Source organism: Camellia sinensis, chromosome 6 (assembly GCF_055761805.1).
Source record: "Camellia sinensis isolate YWXY chromosome 6, ASM5576180v1, whole genome shotgun sequence".
Classification (NCBI taxonomy): domain Eukaryota; kingdom Viridiplantae; phylum Streptophyta; class Magnoliopsida; order Ericales; family Theaceae; genus Camellia; species Camellia sinensis.
Genome location: NC_138966.1, coordinates 102207191 through 102225648, shown reverse-complemented (window position 1 = coordinate 102225648; position 18458 = coordinate 102207191). Strand labels below are relative to the sequence as shown.

The following is an 18458-nucleotide window of genomic DNA, read 5'->3' as shown; positions in this document are numbered from 1 at the left end:
CTTGTACTTGCAGCTCTCTCTCAGCCATCAAAAGATTTCCGCAAAACCTTCTTCCCTAGCAAAGACTTTAAGAGGCTGCTGGGCTTGCCAGTTGACCAGCACAAAGCCCCCCAACTACTTAACTATATACCGATGTACAAATTTGCACTACCCGACATCCCCAAGAAGAGCAATTCTTCACCTTCAGCAACAACTTCCCCTGCCACTTCATCATCACGGCCTGGCCAAGCCTCAACTTCTGATCCAACAGAGCAGCCATCAACATCTGCTCCACAATTGATTCCTCCTATACAGCGCCAACGACATCACCGAGTTTCAATTTCTGCCCCTGCCAGCAGAACCCGTAGCCACAAACGCCGACTTTCTGAGTTATCTACCTATGACCCAGCGAACCCACCTACTGCACTTCCAGCTATACACTTTGGTACCAAAGTCATAGTCGTCTTCATTGCCGATGAGATGGGTCGTAAACTGGCAGTTGTTGAAGACCTGCTCGCCAATATTCTTGGGGTTGTCACCTTGTAATCCTCGTCCACCCCATCCCAACCAAATCCAAAGCCAAAAAGGATGAAGAAGGCCAAAGCAAAGGTCACAATGACTCAGATCGATTCGGAGGACACTGTGCCAATTTCCAAACTTGTTGAGGTTGAAAAAAGCGCCCCCTTGCCGATAAACGGCCAGCCGAGGCGCCATCATCTAATGCCCCACGGGCCAAAAAGTAGAGGTCTGACCACCTAGAAGGCAATAACTACTCCAGAAACATGACATGGGCACCCGAGGTTATCGTCGACGACAGAACCCTTACTGTCGGTGACGGTGCAGCAAACCTTAAAGTCGGCACAGCCCTGTCAACGACTATTCTTCTGTCTGAAGACATGAACCGCATGGCCGAGTTACATGAGTATGAGAACTTTGCTCTCATGATGTAACACTCAGTTTTGGTAATCCTCTTATACTCATTTCCTTACAGTTCTTTCTATACTTAGAAAAAATCTCACTAATCTGTTTTACTTCTTACAGGCTATTCAGCATGCTCACTCATATGCTGTCAAAACCGAGATAATGAGGAAGGAGTTGGCAAGAAAAACCAAGGAAGCAGCCAAACTCCTATCCTCACTCAATAAAGCCGAGGCCAACAACTGAGCTCTAATGGACCAGGCCAAGAATGCCAAAACTGCTCAGAGTTTGGCCGAAAAGAAAGCCAAAACGATCTACGATAAAGCTGAGGCCGCAAAAGCCGACCTTGAAGTAGCCAAGGCTAAGTTAGTTGATATACAGGCCAAGCTTCAAGAGGTTCTTGCCTCTAAGGAGGCCGAGGTAAAGGTGACTGATGAAAAAGCATTCGAGGAGGGGCAGGTCGCCATCTATGATCAATACAAACAGCAAGTGAACTTGGCTTGCAATCGAGGTTATTACCTCCCGTTGGACGACGACCCTCAACAAGTTAGTTATTTCCATGGACTCCGACCTTCGAGACATCAACCAGCTTGAGGTGTCTTTCACTCCAGAGCCCGAAGATGACGTCGAGGATGATAAAGCCGACGAAAGGAAGGAAGAGGTTGCCACTGATCCCAAGTTTCCTACCCTCAATGAGCAAATAGACTTAACTCAAGATGAGGAGGATAACTTGGTTTCCAAAGACATCTCTCCCAAACCAACTACCTCTGAGGCCGAGGTCCGGTGTGCCGAGAAGAGTCTGGATCAGACTTTACTGGAGATAGACACCGAGATAGCGGCCGAACAGAATGCAACACCGCCATCCGAGGTTGAGAAATCACAAATTAGTCCTAGTACTTAGGATGTTTTATCTTTTGTTTGTACTGTCTCTTCTTTTAGTTGTATTTTGTTTTTGTCTGAACAATGTTTAGCTTCATATTTGGCCGATGTACCGCTTATGTAATTTGAACAAGTAATCTTTTTCTGAAAGCAAGTTTCCTCATTTCTTCTAAGTGTTTGAAATGCTTTCTTTTCTCTTATGTATGTTTACCACCTTCATACTTAGAATAATTTTGCATGTCTTCAAAGTATACCTTTAACTGTATAATCTCCTCGGAGTAAAATACCTTAGATATACTTCTGATTGTTTATCCCGGCCTTGGCTTAACACTTAAAAATATTTTGAAATATTTTTACAAGTGTTGTTTCTTTAATCTTTCCACTTCACTCTCACTTACTGTCTTCTATCAAGACTTCCGTCTTCTATTCTTTCCAAGTTTGGAAACTTGGTCATATCGGCGAGTACGTATGTCGAATACTTCTTCTAATATAACCTCGCCTAACTTCAACTTGTAAATTTTTCTGAAACTTCAACAAGTGTTAAATTTCAGCAAGTCCAAAGCACTTCAAAGTTTTAAGCTCATTCATCATTCTCCAGCTCTCTGCCCCCTAATGTGAACCTAAGTTTCATTTATGTTCACATTAAGCACATATAATCTTTCGCCAAAGTCAGATTCAAACAAAGACTAGCCGAGATTCTCAACCTTGGTTTCTCTGTTAATGCACTTAGTTCCATTCCAAGTTTAATTCTGCCGACAGAGCAAGTCTTAGTTCAACTCTATTATATGCGAGTATAATTCAACTCTGCCATATAATAAGTCTAAGTTATTTGTCATGTTTCAATCAGAAACATCGCCAACTTAGTTCAACTATATTATATGCAAGTATAATTCAACTCTGTCATATAATAAGTTTAAGTTATTCGTTATGTTTCAATCAGAAATATCGTCAACTTAGTTCAACTCTATTATATGCAAGTATAATTCAACTTTGTCATATAATAAGTCTAAGTTATTCGTCATGTTTCAATCAGAAACATCGCCAAAGGACTGGTCAATCCTATCACACAAATTTCACATTCTTAAAAAGTCAGGCTAAAAAAATTTTATTACTACCTCAACTAAGAAAATTATGACATAAATTTCGAAAAACAAAAAAGTCTAATGATAGAAAAACTTTAAGTTGCAAGTGTTCCAGGGTCTTGGCAACTCTTTGCCTTCACTGTCCTCAAGCCGATATGCACCATTGTCGGCTACCGAGATGATTCTATAAAGTCTCTCCCAATTTAAGCCAAGTTTGCCCTCTCTAGGATCCTTCTTGTTGCCGACCACTTTCCTTAGCACCAGGTCCCAAACTTTGAACTTTCTTGGGTTGACCTTCTTATTATAAGCCCTAGCAAGTTGTTGCTAGTATGCCCCCGGCCGAATTGCTACTCTCTCTCTTTTCTCCTCAAGTAGGTCTAGATCTCGGGTCAGGAATGCCTCGTTAGTCCCATTCTCTACTTCTTGATTTCTGATCCTAAGATGCCAACTTCCAGTGGGATAACTGCTTCTATGCCATAAGTCATGGCAAATGGGGATTCCCTAGTTGATCTTCTCGACGTAGTCCGATATGCCCAGAGTACATTGGGCAATTCTTTCACTTATTTTCCTTTTGCTGCTTCCGGTCTCTTCTTGATCCCATCCAAGATAGTCTTATTGGATGTTTTTACCTGACCATTACTCTAAGGGAAACTTGGAGTGAAGTAATAGTTCTTGATTTTGTACTTTACAATGAAGCTTTTGATTAACTTACTGCCAAATTGTGTACTATTGTCTGCTATTATTGTCCTTGGGATCCCAAACCTAGTGATGATGTTCTCCCATATGAAGTTCTTTACATCAGTGTCCCGAATTTTTGCAAGGGGTTCAACTTCTACCCACTTTGTAAAATAGTCAATTGCTACCAACAGGAACTTCCTCTGTCCAATTGCTTGGGGTAGTTGTCCAACAAGATCCATGCCCCATTGGGCAAATGGCCAAGGGCTGGACACTGGGTTCAAATCTGCTGCTGGTTGATGTATCAAAGGGGCGAACCTTTGACACTTCTCACACTTTCTGACATAGGCTTCAGCATCCTTCTGCATATAGGGCCACCAGTACCCCTAAGTAATGGCCCTATGAGCAAAAGATCTGCCCCTAGCATGGCTTCCACATACTCCTTCATGTATTTCATACAATAAGTCTTCAACTTGTGAGAAATGCACACATCTCAAAAGGAGACCAGTAAAAGACCTTCTGTAGAGATGTCCTTCTGCTGTCAAGCTAAACCTAACTGGCTTCAATCTGGTCTTGTGTGCTTTTTTGTGGTCATCTGGTAGCTTCCTATCTCTAAGGAACATTACTATTGCATCCATCCAACTTGGACCCATCTCCGCACACATTGATTCGTACTCTATGATCAGTGGTTCCACACTTGGGCCTGATAAGTAATCAATCATTATTGTCCTCGCCTTCCCTGATTTCATTGCACTAGCTAGGTTAGCCAAGGCATCGACATGGCTATTGTCATCTCGGCTAACTTGTTGTAGCCTGCAGTCTTGGAAAAAGGCTAGCAGTCTGAGAACCTCTTTGACATAAGTTATCATTCTTTCGTCTCGGGCTGCATACTCGCATATTTCCTGGTTCACAATAAGCTGGGAGTCACAGAAGACCACCACTTTGTCGGATTCCATTGCTGCTACCAACTTTAATCCTGCGATCAATGTTTCATATTCTACTTCATTGTTTGAGGCTTTAAACCCTAGTCGGATAGATTATTCTAGCATCCACCCATCTGGCGATACTAGCACTACTCTTGCCCTCGTTCCTTAACGATTTGAACTCCTGTCAACAAACAGGCGGAAGGAGTCGCCAATGTAAATGTCGCAAGGCTTGAGTCTCTCTTCTTTCTTCTACTCTACTATGGGGTTTTTCATTCCCAACTGAGTCTCTTCTTGTTCTCCTGGACATCCTAAGTCGCGGCTCACTGGAGCCCGACGTAGGATGGCACCAAGTGTGAACTCGGCCCCGAAGTTGGCCAAAACCTGGCCTTTGATTGTTGTTTTGTGTCTGAACTCTAAATCGTATTGGCCCAATACCACTACCCATTTGGCCACCCTGCCTGTTAAATCTCCTTGCTGTAACAGGGATTTCAAGGGGTGCTCAGTCAATACCACAATCTTATGGGCTTGGAAATAATGGTTCAACTTCCTAGAGGCCACAATCAAGGCCAATGTCAATTTCTCCAGGGGTAAATACCTAGTCTCTGCTCCTGCGACATAATATACTGTCATGTATTCTCCATTCTCTTCTCTGATTATCACTGCACTTACTGCGTGCTCTGAAACCGCCAAATATAAGAATAGCTCCTCTTTAGGTATCGGATTTAAGAGAACTGGAGCTGTGGTCAGGTATCTTTTCAAGTTGGCCAATAAGACTTCACATTCCTCTGTCCACAAGAAATCGGTGGCCTTTTTCAACAGACTAAAAAATGGTTTACACTTATCCAAACTTCTGCTTATGAATCTGTTCAAGGCTGCGGCCCTTCCAGTCAACATCTGTACTTGTTTTGCTGACTCTGGGCTTTTCAAATCCAAGATGGCCTTGATTTGATCTAGGCTTGCCTCAATGCCCCTTCTGGTAACCAAGTATCCCAAGAACTTACCAGACCCTACTCCAAAATGCACATTTCAAAGCATTTAAGGATGTCGAGCACTGCCTTCAAGTCGGCCAGATGACCCTCAGGTTCCTTGGTCTTCATGACCATGTCGTCGATGTATACTTCCACTATTTTGCCAATCTGATGTCTGAACATCTTGGTCACTCACTAACCTCTAGTACATTGCTCTTGTATTTTTCAACCCGAAAAACATCACTCTGTAGCAATACAGTCCTTTTGGGGTGATAAATACAGTCTTCTCTTCATTATGGGGTACATTTCTATCTGATATTACCCCCTATAAGCGTCTAGGAAGCTCATCTTTCCATGTCCTGAAGTGGCATCCACTAATTAATCAATCTTGGAGAGTGAGAAACTATCTTTGGGACAAGCCTTATTCAGGCTAGTAAAGTCCACGCAAACCCTCCACTTCTCATTCTTCTTTTTCATAACCACAGTATTGGACAGCCAGGTAGGGCAGTTTACCTCTCGAATGGCTTTGCCCTCTAATAATTTGTCCCCTTCCTCCTCTACTGTCTCCACATGAACAATTGTCGACTTCCTCGCTCGCTGAATGACGGGTTTTGTCGACCTGTCTACGTTCAGTCTGTGGCATGTAACCTTGGGGTCAATGCCAGGCATTTCATATGGCGTCCAGGCAAACACCTCTATGTTTGCTCGCAAGAATGCTTCTAACTCCCTTTTCTCTTCCCCGGCCAAACCTGAGCCGAGGAGAAAGAAGCGCTCTCCATCCCCTTGCTGGACCAGAATTTATTTCAAGGCTTCCTCACTTTTGTCGGCCGGCTCTTTGCCGACGTCATCCAGGGCCTCCATGTCCTCGTCCTCAATCTCTACGATTTTTGCTGTCTCTCGCACGTTACAAGTGGATTTCATTGCTACCATGGAGCAATTTTTTGTCTGCACCTGATCCCCTCTAACCTTCTCAATTCCATGCTCTATTGGAAACCACAACAGCTGGTGTAGTGTTGAAGGAGCAATTCTTATTGCATGCAACCATGGCCTTCCCAAGATAACATTATAAGGGGAGGGGGTGTTAATTACTGTGAACTATGTGCTTACCTTCTTGGTGCCTGCCTGCACCTCCAAACTTATTGCTCCCAGAGGCTATGTCGGCATTCCATTGAACCCGACCATTGGACTATTGGATTGCTCCAGATTATCTTGGTGAAAGCCGAGCTCCTTGTAACATCTAACATACATGATGCCACCAGAGCTACCTTGGTCAACCAGAATGAGCCTTACCTAGCGCTCTCCAATCTTCAGGGATATCACTAGAGCATCATTGTGTGGATGCTGCACCATGTCTAAGTAGGCTTCAGTAAAAGACACCATTGGTCCATGGTACTCGTCTGCCCTAGGCCTCTTTTGCTGGACCTGATACACATGTTGTAAGTGTTTCACCCTCTAAGTGTTCCCACGTACCTCGTTCTCATTAACCTTTGAGTGAATCACATTAATCACTTGAGGTTCGTTTGCTTACGGTTATGGTGCTGGTGGAGGTGGTGCTGCCGGTGCCTGGGCCAACCTTGCTTACTCTTCCCTTGTTCTGGCCTCATCTACCCAGTCCTTAAAGTGACCCAGTCTTACCAGGTCTGCTGAATGTGTCTTTAGGGCTTTGCATCCTTGAGTCAGGTGCACATCCTCATTGTGGTAGACACAGTGCTTCCCCAGGCTTCTTTTCATAAATTCGTCAGGGATCTTCTTTGGTGCTTTATAGTAAGGCTGATTCCTGATCCTTTCCAGGACTTTGTAAACTGGGATCCGAAACACTGTGGTGACTGTCTGTGCAGTCCTCAGTCCCATTTTTTGTCGGTTAAAGTTTGTATTACCTCGGCCTCGTTTCGGCGAGCCGTTCCTCTTTCCTTGCTTTGACGCATTTGTTCCTGGCGTGCCTTCCTCTGCTCTCGCATATTTCTCGATTCTGGCCATAAGTTTCTCCATACTTTTTGGCAGTGTCTTTGCCAACAACTTTCGAAGCAGACAGTCATCGTTCAGGCCGTTCTTAAAAGATACGACCGCCACCTCTTGGTTACACCCTAGTATTCGGTTAAATACCTCATAATACCTTTTGGCATAAGCCCTGAGGCTTTCATCCTCGCTAATTCTCAAAGCCATCAGCGAGTCTACCCTCAAAAGCTACAATTTATTTGTAACAAAGTTGGCCACAAACATCTCGGCTAGGCCTTTCTAACTTTTCACAATTCCTTTCGGCAACTTGTGAAATCAATCTCATGTGATTTTCCCAAAGGATGAGAGGAACACCTTGCAGAGCAATGGCTCGTTCCCGGTATACAGTGCCATTGAGTTTAAATATAAGCCAACATGAAAGTTGGAATCAGACTTATCATCGTATATCTGGAATCTCGGCATGTGTAACCTTTTTGGGGCCTCAAACTTGTCCAATTCTACCGAGAACGACGTTCTCGGCTTGACCGGAGATGTTACCTCGGCATCTTGTTGCTTCCTCTGGAGTTAATCTCTCAAATCCTCCTTAGTCCGTCCACGAGCTCGGCTGTCAATGGATTTCAATCTTTTTGGTGCACTGCTCCTCGGTGTCGTTATTAGTCCTCTTGGACCTCCCTCCATTCATCGTGTCAAAACAAAGCTCCTTCCCTTGAACATGCTGATGTTCTTTGACGTAGGTTTCTTTGGCACGATGTGTCTTTTGAGACTTTTCTCTCATCGATTCTCCTCGTCCGACCTCCCGTGAGAGCCGATGCGAATGCTCCCTTGTCCTGTCATGCTGAGGGACTGCGGGGATTATTTTATGCCCCTCTTTCTAGGCATTGTTCTTAGCCCTTCGAATCGGCGTGTCCTCCAATGGGAACGTTGGCTACATGACATTATTTTGCATTATGAAATTGACAACCGATTGCAGGTCTACCAATTTGTTTGCCATCCCCTTCATCTCGCCGTCCCTCCTTAGGCATCTATCTTTCCATACTTGGAGGTCGCTTTCATTGTAATACCTGCCCTGACACACTTTCTCTGGTACATCTCCCTCTTAGTCAAAATCTTTTTCTCCGGGGTTCTTATCCCGAGGTTCTTCGTTACAGTTGTCCTCTATGTTTGGATCGGCATTTTTACCACTCCCACTAGGGATGTCACCCCCAATCTTTTCTTTCTACTTGTCGTTGGCCATCTATTCTCCTTACGCTTCCCACAGACGGCGCCAAATTGTAGGTGCTGATTTCCAACCACACTACCAAACAGGGAACTCAGCTGGAGTGCACAGGCAGAATATATTACGCCCGAACAACCTATCACAGAAAGATAAGGCTCCAGCGATGGTTTGTCCATCAGGGGACACTCTGACGATCAAGTTAGTACTCAGTTTATCTCTCAAAGATAGCAAATAGTGCTTAACTCACAAAGCCAGAATACAAAAAGTGTACCTTAGACCCACAAGGGTGTCTTATTTTTATAGTCAGCACTAACCTAATCCCTGTAGAAGCCTAGCTTCAATGGACTCTGGCTCAATGCTTATTTGGGACTCAACTAGATAGAGATAAACTCCCTAAGAACTTTATCTTTATCCAGACTGAGGTCCTCTCCCAATCTAGGACTCTTGTCCTTTATCCGCTTATCTCGGATTCCGGTATCTCCGCAAATAACCTCGGCTTATCCAAGATAACCTCGGCAACATGACCAATACATGTGGCACCTCGGCTGACACTCCGGTGCCACATTGGCCACGTGTTTTCATTCACAAAATATGTCCCCACAGGATTGATACTATAATTTCGCAAATGTCTATTGCCCTGATTGGTGGAGTTTTTTCTAAATTAAAAGTTGATAATCAGAAAACAGAAGCTAAAAGTATTTCTACCTCAACTTTCAAATAATTAATTTTTTTAACTTATTTAAGTTATTTCTGTCTAATAACCTATAAGCAAAAACTGTATTAAATAGTTTGATACAAACTCTCAAATCAAAATAAGGTATAATCAACCCAAAACTTGTTACAAAAAAGTCCCTATGTCAAGTTGCAAGGGACAATTATTTGAATGTATTTTTAGTCAGGGAATATGCTTTTCAAGTTCTAATTCCGTCAACATATAGTGACGAAATGAAGAATAGTTTTAAACAACAACGAACGTGGCAACACATGGAAAATGAAAAAGAAAGCTAAGATAGTGAATTGGGACAGAAGATCCGGCGCTAATATTGTTTTAGAAAATTTGTGAAAGTTAAAGTTATACTTTTTTTTTTCTTTATTGATTTCATTAATTAAATAGCTGATTGGCCATTTTAATTTAGCAAACTACCAATATTATTTTTTTTCAAAAAACCTTACATTTTTTTCTTTTTTTTTTAAGGGTGGTTAAAATATTGAGAATTACAAGCAGTACTAAAATCTAGAGTTTGATATAACCATTCTGGATCATCCATTGAAGACTCCAATGGTTGTTGACATTCTTGAGGGTCCAATAAGCCCAGCCGAAGGTGGCCCGCCCATACACTTGCAATTGGGCATCAGCAAACTTTTGGTTATCCTCTTTCGTGGCCCGACTTACCTTCCATTCTGCAACCCATTCCCCTGCAAGTTCAAACAAAAGGTTCATTCATTTTCTAGTAAATGAAAAGACCAAACAAGTTCTATTGACAATTTGACATATACTGGTAACATTTACGAAAATGTTTACAGTTTATTTTTAGTAAAGGTGAACATAAAACACATTTGGTACGTATGTTATACAACTGTTTTTTTTTAAAACAAGTGAAGAGGGTGGCTCAAAATGGTTGACGATGCTCGGAGATGATGATGGAAAGTGGTTATCAATTGCTGGAAATGCACCCTTGGAAAGGTGTTCCTGTCCGTTGGAGGGTGTTGGTGATGGCCATGAATGGTTGCTGACAATCGAAGATGGTAACCGAACGTCAAAGGTGGTGACTAACAGCCAAAGTTGGTGAAAGGAGGTGGCTACTATTAGTGGGAGGTAGTTGTTAAAAGAATTTATAGAATGTTTATAAGTTTTTGAAAATGAAAATAGATATTAAACAAGTTTTTGTTTATAATTTATAAAAAAAAATTATAAATATAAATAAAAAAATAAAAAATAGAAAACTATAAACATAAAACATTATCAAACACGCTAGCAAATTTAAAAAAAAAAAAATTGCATTAGAGCTGCATGAGTTTGATTGCCAAATATAATAACTGAAATTATACGAAAGAACATTAGGAACATTACCCACAAAAGTGAGAGGCCCATTTGATGTAGTAACCAGATTCAAATCAGCTGTTCGGTTGGTGTTGATGAAGTTGATGTTTTGTTGGACAGTCATGTTGTTAAAAACATCAGAGAAGATGCTGTAGTAATGTACATCAATCACTGTCCTCTCTAAACCACTAGCAAGAGGAATCAACTTGTCCTAACCGGTTTGACATAACCACATAAGCTGTTTTGGAGTGCTTTCGAACAACTTCATAACCAGCTTTATAGTACTTGATTATGCTATCTAGTGATGCTCCAGGTGCTAAAGGCTCATTAATTAGCTCAACAGCATAAAGGCTTGGGTTGTTAGCATACCTATAAGATCATATAACAATCAAAAAACAATAATTTGTGTGAATTTGATTGGAGTTGATTTAACAATTATTTGCATTAGTTTCAGTCAATTTAACTTTATTAAAAGAGATGTTAGTAGATTTTGGATCAAGTTGTTTGGACATGTGCAGTCCACCACGGATCTTATCTCGATGATCCAAACTATTTATTTTTAAACCATAACGTGTAGATCATTGACCAAAAGAATTAAGTTGATTCGATAACCATAGCCACATTATTTTATGTGTACTATATAAGCACACTTTTTATCTTCGTATCTTTTTTTTAGTCACATCACCTCTCTATTTTTTGCATATCTTTTCGTAAAAAGTCAAGAAGTGCGCTTATTTAAATCATCCCAAACAACCCCACGTAAAAAAATGAATGACAAATATTATTTGAAAATTAAATCATTTATTTTTTTAGAGACATACAATGAAGTAACGTAATTATGATTGTCGAATGGACCTTTTTTAGTTTTATTTTTATCGATAATAGATGAGACCTATAATAGACCTCACTAAGCCAAACAACATGGTCTAATCCATAGTGAACTGGAAAAAATCTAATTCTTGTATCAAAAATATAATTTGATTGTATTTTTTTCCAAACTTTAATGAGGTGAATTTTGCCCCTTTTTCGCGTGTGTGTGTGAAAGTTAAATTGTTAGAGCAACTCCAATCAGACACATGATGAACATTAAAAAATAAAAATAAAAAAACAAAATAAAATTACATTCTAACATCGTGTTAAATTAGGCTTTTTTAAGAGTTAATTAAATAGTTTGCTCATTAAAAATAAGTTTACAAAAAAATTAATTTATTTGGCTTAATCTTAAAATTATTTTTTTTTTTTTTTAATGTTTTTTAGAATGGTTAAAGTGTCCTTTTAGGTAACAAATAGGTTTGTTAACCAAGTTAGTTTTTTTTTTTTTTTTAACAAAATGATTTTTTTAAACCAATAATTTGGTTTTTAAAGGAAATCTTATTTAACCATTGACTTCTTAAAATTTATTATATTGTCCCAAAAAAATACTATGTCATATATTTTTTTATATAAGTAGAAATTACATTTTTTGACTTATAGTTTGACTCAAACATCAATCTGATATTTATTTCAATTTAAACAATGTAAACCCTAAGTTTTTATACATGTACTCCTTATGTAAGTGACATGTGTTAAAAATAATTTATTTTAATGTCTAATTTAAATGGAATGACTAAATTGAAATTTGAAATTTAGTGTTAATATTGTTTAAATTGGAATAATGGAAAATAAAGTGCAATTTGAATCAAATTAAATTCAATAAACTTAATAAATTAAAAACACCAACCAGTATATTATAAGCATTTTTTTTCAAAAAATACTTGCTATCAAATTTTATTTAATTTAAAGTTTGAATTAAGATAATAAATTGCAAATTTTAAAATATTAATTATTGGATTACAAAATTTTTAATTAATTTTAATTTAAAAGGTTGCGAATACATATGATTAGGTACACATGATCTTACCGTATGGTTGAAATTGAAATCATGCTAAAAAATAATATATGCATTGGAAAGTGTCTCGCAGTTATAATCTTCTGACACTATAACATGCAAAAATATGATACTAACATGATTAAAATAACATGATATTTCATACTAATATAATGGCACAAAATGCAATATACGCAAAACATGTGATTGTATGCTTATACCTGGCAGTTAAGAAGTCTATAACGTCAACTGTCTGTTGTATATTTTGGTCAGATAATCCCCATTCTTGAAATCCATCTCTATGCTCAAAACCATTTTGAGAACCTGGTGCAGCATGTAGGTCAATGATAACCTTAATGCCATAGTTTCTGCAAGCAAAATAACACCAAGTTATTAAACATATTTATGTTTATTTTTTGTGAGAACAGAAAAAATAACATGTTCAGCACAAACATGTTTTCAAAAACTTATATTGAAAAAAAAAAGTGAGGAGGTTGGCCGCGGCCAGAAGTGAATCTTGATGGGAGGTGATTACTAGTGGTCAAAGGTGAGTTGTGGCCTAAAAAGGCTGGGGGAACGAGAAATGAATGAAAATTTGTTTTCAAAATAAGTGATTTTTTCAAATCAAAAATGAATTCATCAATTGAATTAAGATTTTTTTTATAAAATAAATTTTTTTAGTCAATACATTGACTTTTAAGCCACAATTGTTTGGAAACAGATTGTTTTAGTAACTTTTTGACATTTAAAAAAAAAAGATGTGTAAAAAAGTAAAGAAAATTATGGTTATAATGACTTTTTAGCTAAAATATTTAGTCCCCAAAGGAATTGTTTGAGGTTAGTGAGGAATGCAAGTATTTGAGTAAAAAATCTATCTACACTAGAATCTAAACATTTTAGGTTTGATTCTTTTTAGTATTGTGTTTGAATTTAATAATTTTCATTACACATTTAGTCTTATTGATACACATAATTTATCAATAACTATGTGCATCCAGGATTTACTTTGCAGGATTTATTTTTAAAAAAATAAAAATAAAAGAAAAAAAGTACATATACCTAGACCATAGGAAGGCATGGTCCAAGGCTTTCAAAGATCCCCCAATGTAAGGGTGTGGAGGTTTTGGATCACTGGCAATCCACCACCCTACTGGAATTCTCACTGCATTTATTCCATTCTTTGATATGAACTTGAAGTCTTCTTCAACTATGAATGTCCTCCAATGCTCCTGAAATCCATCAATTTTTCTTTTCATATAAAATATAAATTTTGATTTAGTTCATTTGTTTACTCAGTTCCAAAAATAAATATGGCTTCTTTGGGTGTGATTTGATTTCTTCTTTTTTGTTTTTCATATTTTTCAAAAGAAAAAACGAAAGTTTAAAGAAAAAAAAAAAAATTCACTTAGTGGGAAAGCAATTTTTTTACTTTTCCTAAAAGTTGTGCTGTTTGTGAAAAAGAAAAAAAGGAAAAAAAATTGTGTTTTTGGAAAATGAAAAATGAAAAAACAACCAAACAAACTCTTAATTTCAACAATAAACTTTTGTTAATTGCATTTTAATCCTCATTCATAACTCGTGATATTCAATTTTAATTCTATTTTAATATAGACATGGTTTGAATTCTCTCTGTTTCTTGCAAGAAACGGAGATATCCATCTCAAAGGATGCGATAACAACACATCATCAAAATCCTACTTTAATTGTCGATAAATTGTCATGCCATTATGAGTTTTAGTGGGTTTAATGTAAAAAATTATTAAGATTACTGTACAGTCCTTAATCATGAAATCAAAATCTCTCAACTACGTGAACCTATGATGTCCTTCAGTCAAATTCAGTCAATTAGTGAAAAAAGAATAACTTGTAACTCGCTAGAGCATCTTACCCTCATAACTTGCGATGCCTTGAGTGGTCCATAGCCATGTGTTAATTGATACTCTCCTTGCAATCTCCTGCTTATTGTCATAATAAAAACAGATGGGTCGCTATCTCCCCAGCCACCATCTCCTTTTGAATCAGCTGCCACACGTTCCTCTGTTTTTACCTAAAAATTCATAATATGAGAGAGTTTATGTTTTGCATTTTTAATGCTCATACATTGCATTAATATATTAAAAAATATATATTAAAAAAAGTGTTCAAAATTTGAGAATATGAAAGATTCATTTGAATCTAATAGAGTTAATCAAAACTATTATGTTTCATCAGTAGATAAAAGATTCAAATTTTAATATAGATAAAACTCCTCTTTCTCATATTACAGCCTTAACAATTCGTTTGGATTGGGTGATATAGGAAGAAAAGAAAAATAAAATGCATATCTCTCGATTCATATCACTTGTTTATTTTTTATAACTGTGTGTTCAGGTTTGTTTGTGCACACTTCAACTCTATTGAATAACTAGAAATGAGATAAATTAAGTGAAATGAGAAAAAATAGAGAAAAACTCAATTATTTTATAACCTTCATTTTGAATCTCTCTAAAAATGGAGATGTTGGAAGGAGACAAAAACAAAAAACTAGTCGCTACTTTTTTTTTAATACCGTAAATGTCCCTTTAGATATCAAAGAAATATAAATAAATAAACAAATAAAGGTTGTTTTGGTAATATAATATTAAATAGTTTCTTTTTTTTGTTTTGTTTTGTTTTGTTTTGTCTTTTGTTTTTTGTTTTTTCTTTTTTTTTTTTTTTTTTTTGTTTTTTTTTTTTTTTGTCTGGAATGTAATAACCAAACAAAATAAGAGAAATAATTATATTATCTTTTCTTATTATCTTTTCTCTCCTATTTATTCAAACAAAAGTCAGAAAAATGATAATTTCTTCTCTTATTTTCTTTTTTCTTCTAACTTATGCAATCACCTCTTGAGCCACGGTTCAGTTTGACAAATTAGTTAAGAGTGTCTAATTAGTGTCACACATGTCTAATTAGTGTCACACATGTCTGTCTAATCAGTGTCACACATGTCTAATTAGTGTCACACATGTCTGTTGCCTGTTATGTAAGACAGTGGTAACAGTCGTGTAATATTACACTATCTACGTTGTACTTCGGACAAATGTGAAATACACTCTAAGAATATCAGTCTTTGTCTCTTAATCATACCATTCGTAAAAAAAAGTTCAATCTGGATCTTTTAAAATAATTTTTCGTAGAGTAATTTTATAATGCTTTTATGAATGGTTGAGATTTAATTACAAAAATGAGTGAGACCCCCACTGGGGGTGACCCTACCACCACCAGTGAATGCTGATTGGTCCAATTTTTTATTTTTATTTTTTTCGTCCTCCTCTTGTTGACCCCCACGTGTATGTAGGGAGGCGGGGGTCTGTATCACTTTCAATTTAATTATATAAAAGTTGAGGATACAATAATACTAAGTTGAGAGTACAATAATATTGATAATCACTTAAAAAAAATCTCAACCATAGAAAAATAATCTAAGATTGATTTAGGAAAAATCACTCTGAGATTTGTACTCAAAAATTTTACTTCATCATTTAGACAAAATACTAAGGGGTATTTTGAAAAGATAGTTAAAAATTACTTTTCAATTTTTTTAACTTTTTTGCGAAAGAAGAAAATGGCCCTGTTTGGTAGAGCTGTGGAAAAGTGCTTATAGCTTATGCTTAAACAGCTTATAGCTTATAACTATGAACATAAGCTGATATCTGACTTATAAATTAAGCATCTCCTGCCCCACTCAAAGAATAAGCTGATTTCTGACTTCCAAAAAGTTATAAGCTATAAGGTATAAGTTAAACCAAACATATCAAAATAACTTAAATTAAGCTGAAAACTGAAATAAATAGTTTTTAAACTGCACCAAACAGGGCTAATGGGTTAAAAGGTGGGAAGTCAGTTTTAACCCACTTCCTAAAATAGATTTAAATACACAATGTAATATGAAACTATTTAATAATTATTCAAGAATGACACCGATGTCTTTTATGATTTATTTTCTGGTAAGAGTCTACATAGACTATAGCTATTTAATATTTATTGGTTGAAAGACTCCCCCAACCACTAGGTGGTGGGCACGTGCGATGTGTATGGCTATGTGACCATTTAAATTTAAAACGGAAAAAACCAAAACCCCAAAAAAAAAAAGTTTTTGTTGGGATGTTGGTTGAATTTTTAATTTTTTAGTTTTTCGATTATTTTAATTTAGGATTAAAAGTTTTGTTTGAGATAGACTTTTTAACTTTTTAAATTTTATGAAAGAAAAATAAAATAATTATAATTTTAAGATATGACATTTTGCCTTATTAACTTTTTAACTTTTTTTTAAATTAAAATAATCAAAAAAAAAAAAAAAAAAACCCATGCTTTAGTGATCAAAGTGCCATTAAACGGCACGGCACACCACCGCACTAAAAATTCTCTAACCCATCTTAGGATTGTTGTCTCTCAAGACAACATAAACATCAATTCTCTCTACAAAATATACCTGGTTAAAAATGAATGGCATGCCTTAAACATTAATCTTTGAAAACAACAACAAATAAAACAAAAACAAAAAACAAAGAGGGGGATTAACCTGTAAGAAGAACCCATTGGGTGCCTTAATCCGAACCCGTCTCAAGTCATCAGAATTTCTAACAATCTGAAACGTTTCTGATGACGTGTTCGCGATGGCAACCACATCAATCCCATTTCCAGTTGTGTAATTTAGTCCCATAAACTGTTTGTTCAACACTCTAAACTGAAAGGTCGTCTCACTGATCCTCCACAACTTCACAAAACAAAAACAGATAAACAAAGTTGGTTTTCGATGATCAGAGACTCGTATAATTAAACAATTAATTTTAATTGGTTTCTTACTTTGAATGTTTCCCAGCCTGAAGCAGAGGTCCTGTTGGCAACTATGATTGTTCCTCCACCCTGTTCGGCGCAAAGGTATTTTCCCACTGTTACTGATTTGAATTGCAGCTCAGTTCCATCCTAGTGAAATTTCAAAGTCAGTTTCAAAAAGTTGAGAAAAATGAATAACAATACATCAATAACATCAAAGATTATCATGATCAAACTATGGTTGTGTTTAATTTACAAAAAAAGAAAAGAAAAATGGAATGGAATGGAATAGTGGATAAAAATAAAAACTAATTTTTCGTCGCTTTTTCATTTTATTTTGCAAATACTGACTCCAATTCAAGATCGAAACACAGCATAGGTTCAAGATTAGAGAACATGTAATAAGTATATGATTACAAACCAAGAAATCTTTGTTGGGGATGCCATCAAAGAGAGATGGTTTGATCCATCCCTCTGTAACCAGCCAACCTCCAAGATTCACTGCTCTGATTTTGAAATTGGGAGTGACTCTCCCATTTGAAAGAGAAGGCATATAACAAAGAAAGAAACAAACGCTAAGTAGTTGTCTTGTTGAGCTTGTTGCCATTTGATCCTTCTCAAATGTCACTCTCTTTCTCTCTCTTACTCTGTGTTGATTGTTAGTATATATTAGTATGGGAATGGCTTCTGTCCAGGACTGGACCGTACTGTTGGGTCTATGGAGGTTTATCACGGGTCCCGTTTTGATAATCTGAACCGTTCAATGTGTAGAACTCGTAGAGTACTATATGTCTGTAAAAAATCACGTTGATCGGATATCGATAGCTATGTGATCAAAACAGATTTTTGTCAACCGTTAATTACTCACCGTCAATTTTTTTTTATACAAAACTGATTTGATCACATAGCTATCGATATCCGATTAACGTGATTTGTCATTAGTATATAGTACTCGACGAGTTCTACACATTCAACGGTTCAGATTATCAAAATGGGACCCGTGGTGAGCCCCCACGGGCCCAACAGTACGGTCCAGTCCAATTAAGGACTGAACAGAAGCCATGCCCTATTAGTATATATATTAGCTGTGAAACCTTTAATAATGTACCTTTAATAATGTTGTTTGATTTGTGCTTTTGCTTTCGGTTCTTTC

The 18458-nt window shown here is 37.1% G+C and overlaps 1 protein-coding gene, 1 long non-coding RNA gene and 1 other non-coding gene across 3 annotated transcripts; all 3 read right to left on the bottom strand.

The window, feature by feature from the left end:
• Nucleotides 1–2801: 2801 nt before the first annotated feature.
• On the bottom strand, nt 2802–4489 carry LOC145793454 (uncharacterized). The gene is made up of 2 exons (XM_082876283.1): nt 4086–4489; nt 2802–2835 (listed from the first exon to the last, which is right to left on the bottom strand). Exons 1-2 carry the CDS (start codon nt 4487–4489, stop codon nt 2802–2804), a joined length of 438 nt encoding a protein of 145 aa, XP_082732409.1.
• Nucleotides 4490–9655: 5166 nt separating this feature from the next.
• LOC114307110 (putative glucan 1,3-beta-glucosidase A) lies at nt 9656–17959 on the bottom strand. Its single transcript, XR_014332713.1, has 8 exons — nt 17727–17959; nt 17336–17455; nt 17052–17246; nt 14396–14554; nt 13567–13736; nt 12729–12875; nt 10671–11009; nt 9656–10015 (listed from the first exon to the last, which is right to left on the bottom strand). It is a non-coding gene; the product is annotated as a putative glucan 1,3-beta-glucosidase A (transcript).
• Nucleotides 15342–15609, bottom strand: LOC145792800 (uncharacterized). Its single transcript, XR_014332714.1, has 2 exons — nt 15475–15609; nt 15342–15434 (listed from the first exon to the last, which is right to left on the bottom strand). It is a non-coding gene; the product is annotated as an uncharacterized LOC145792800 (long non-coding RNA).
• Nucleotides 17960–18458: the final 499 nt, after the last annotated feature.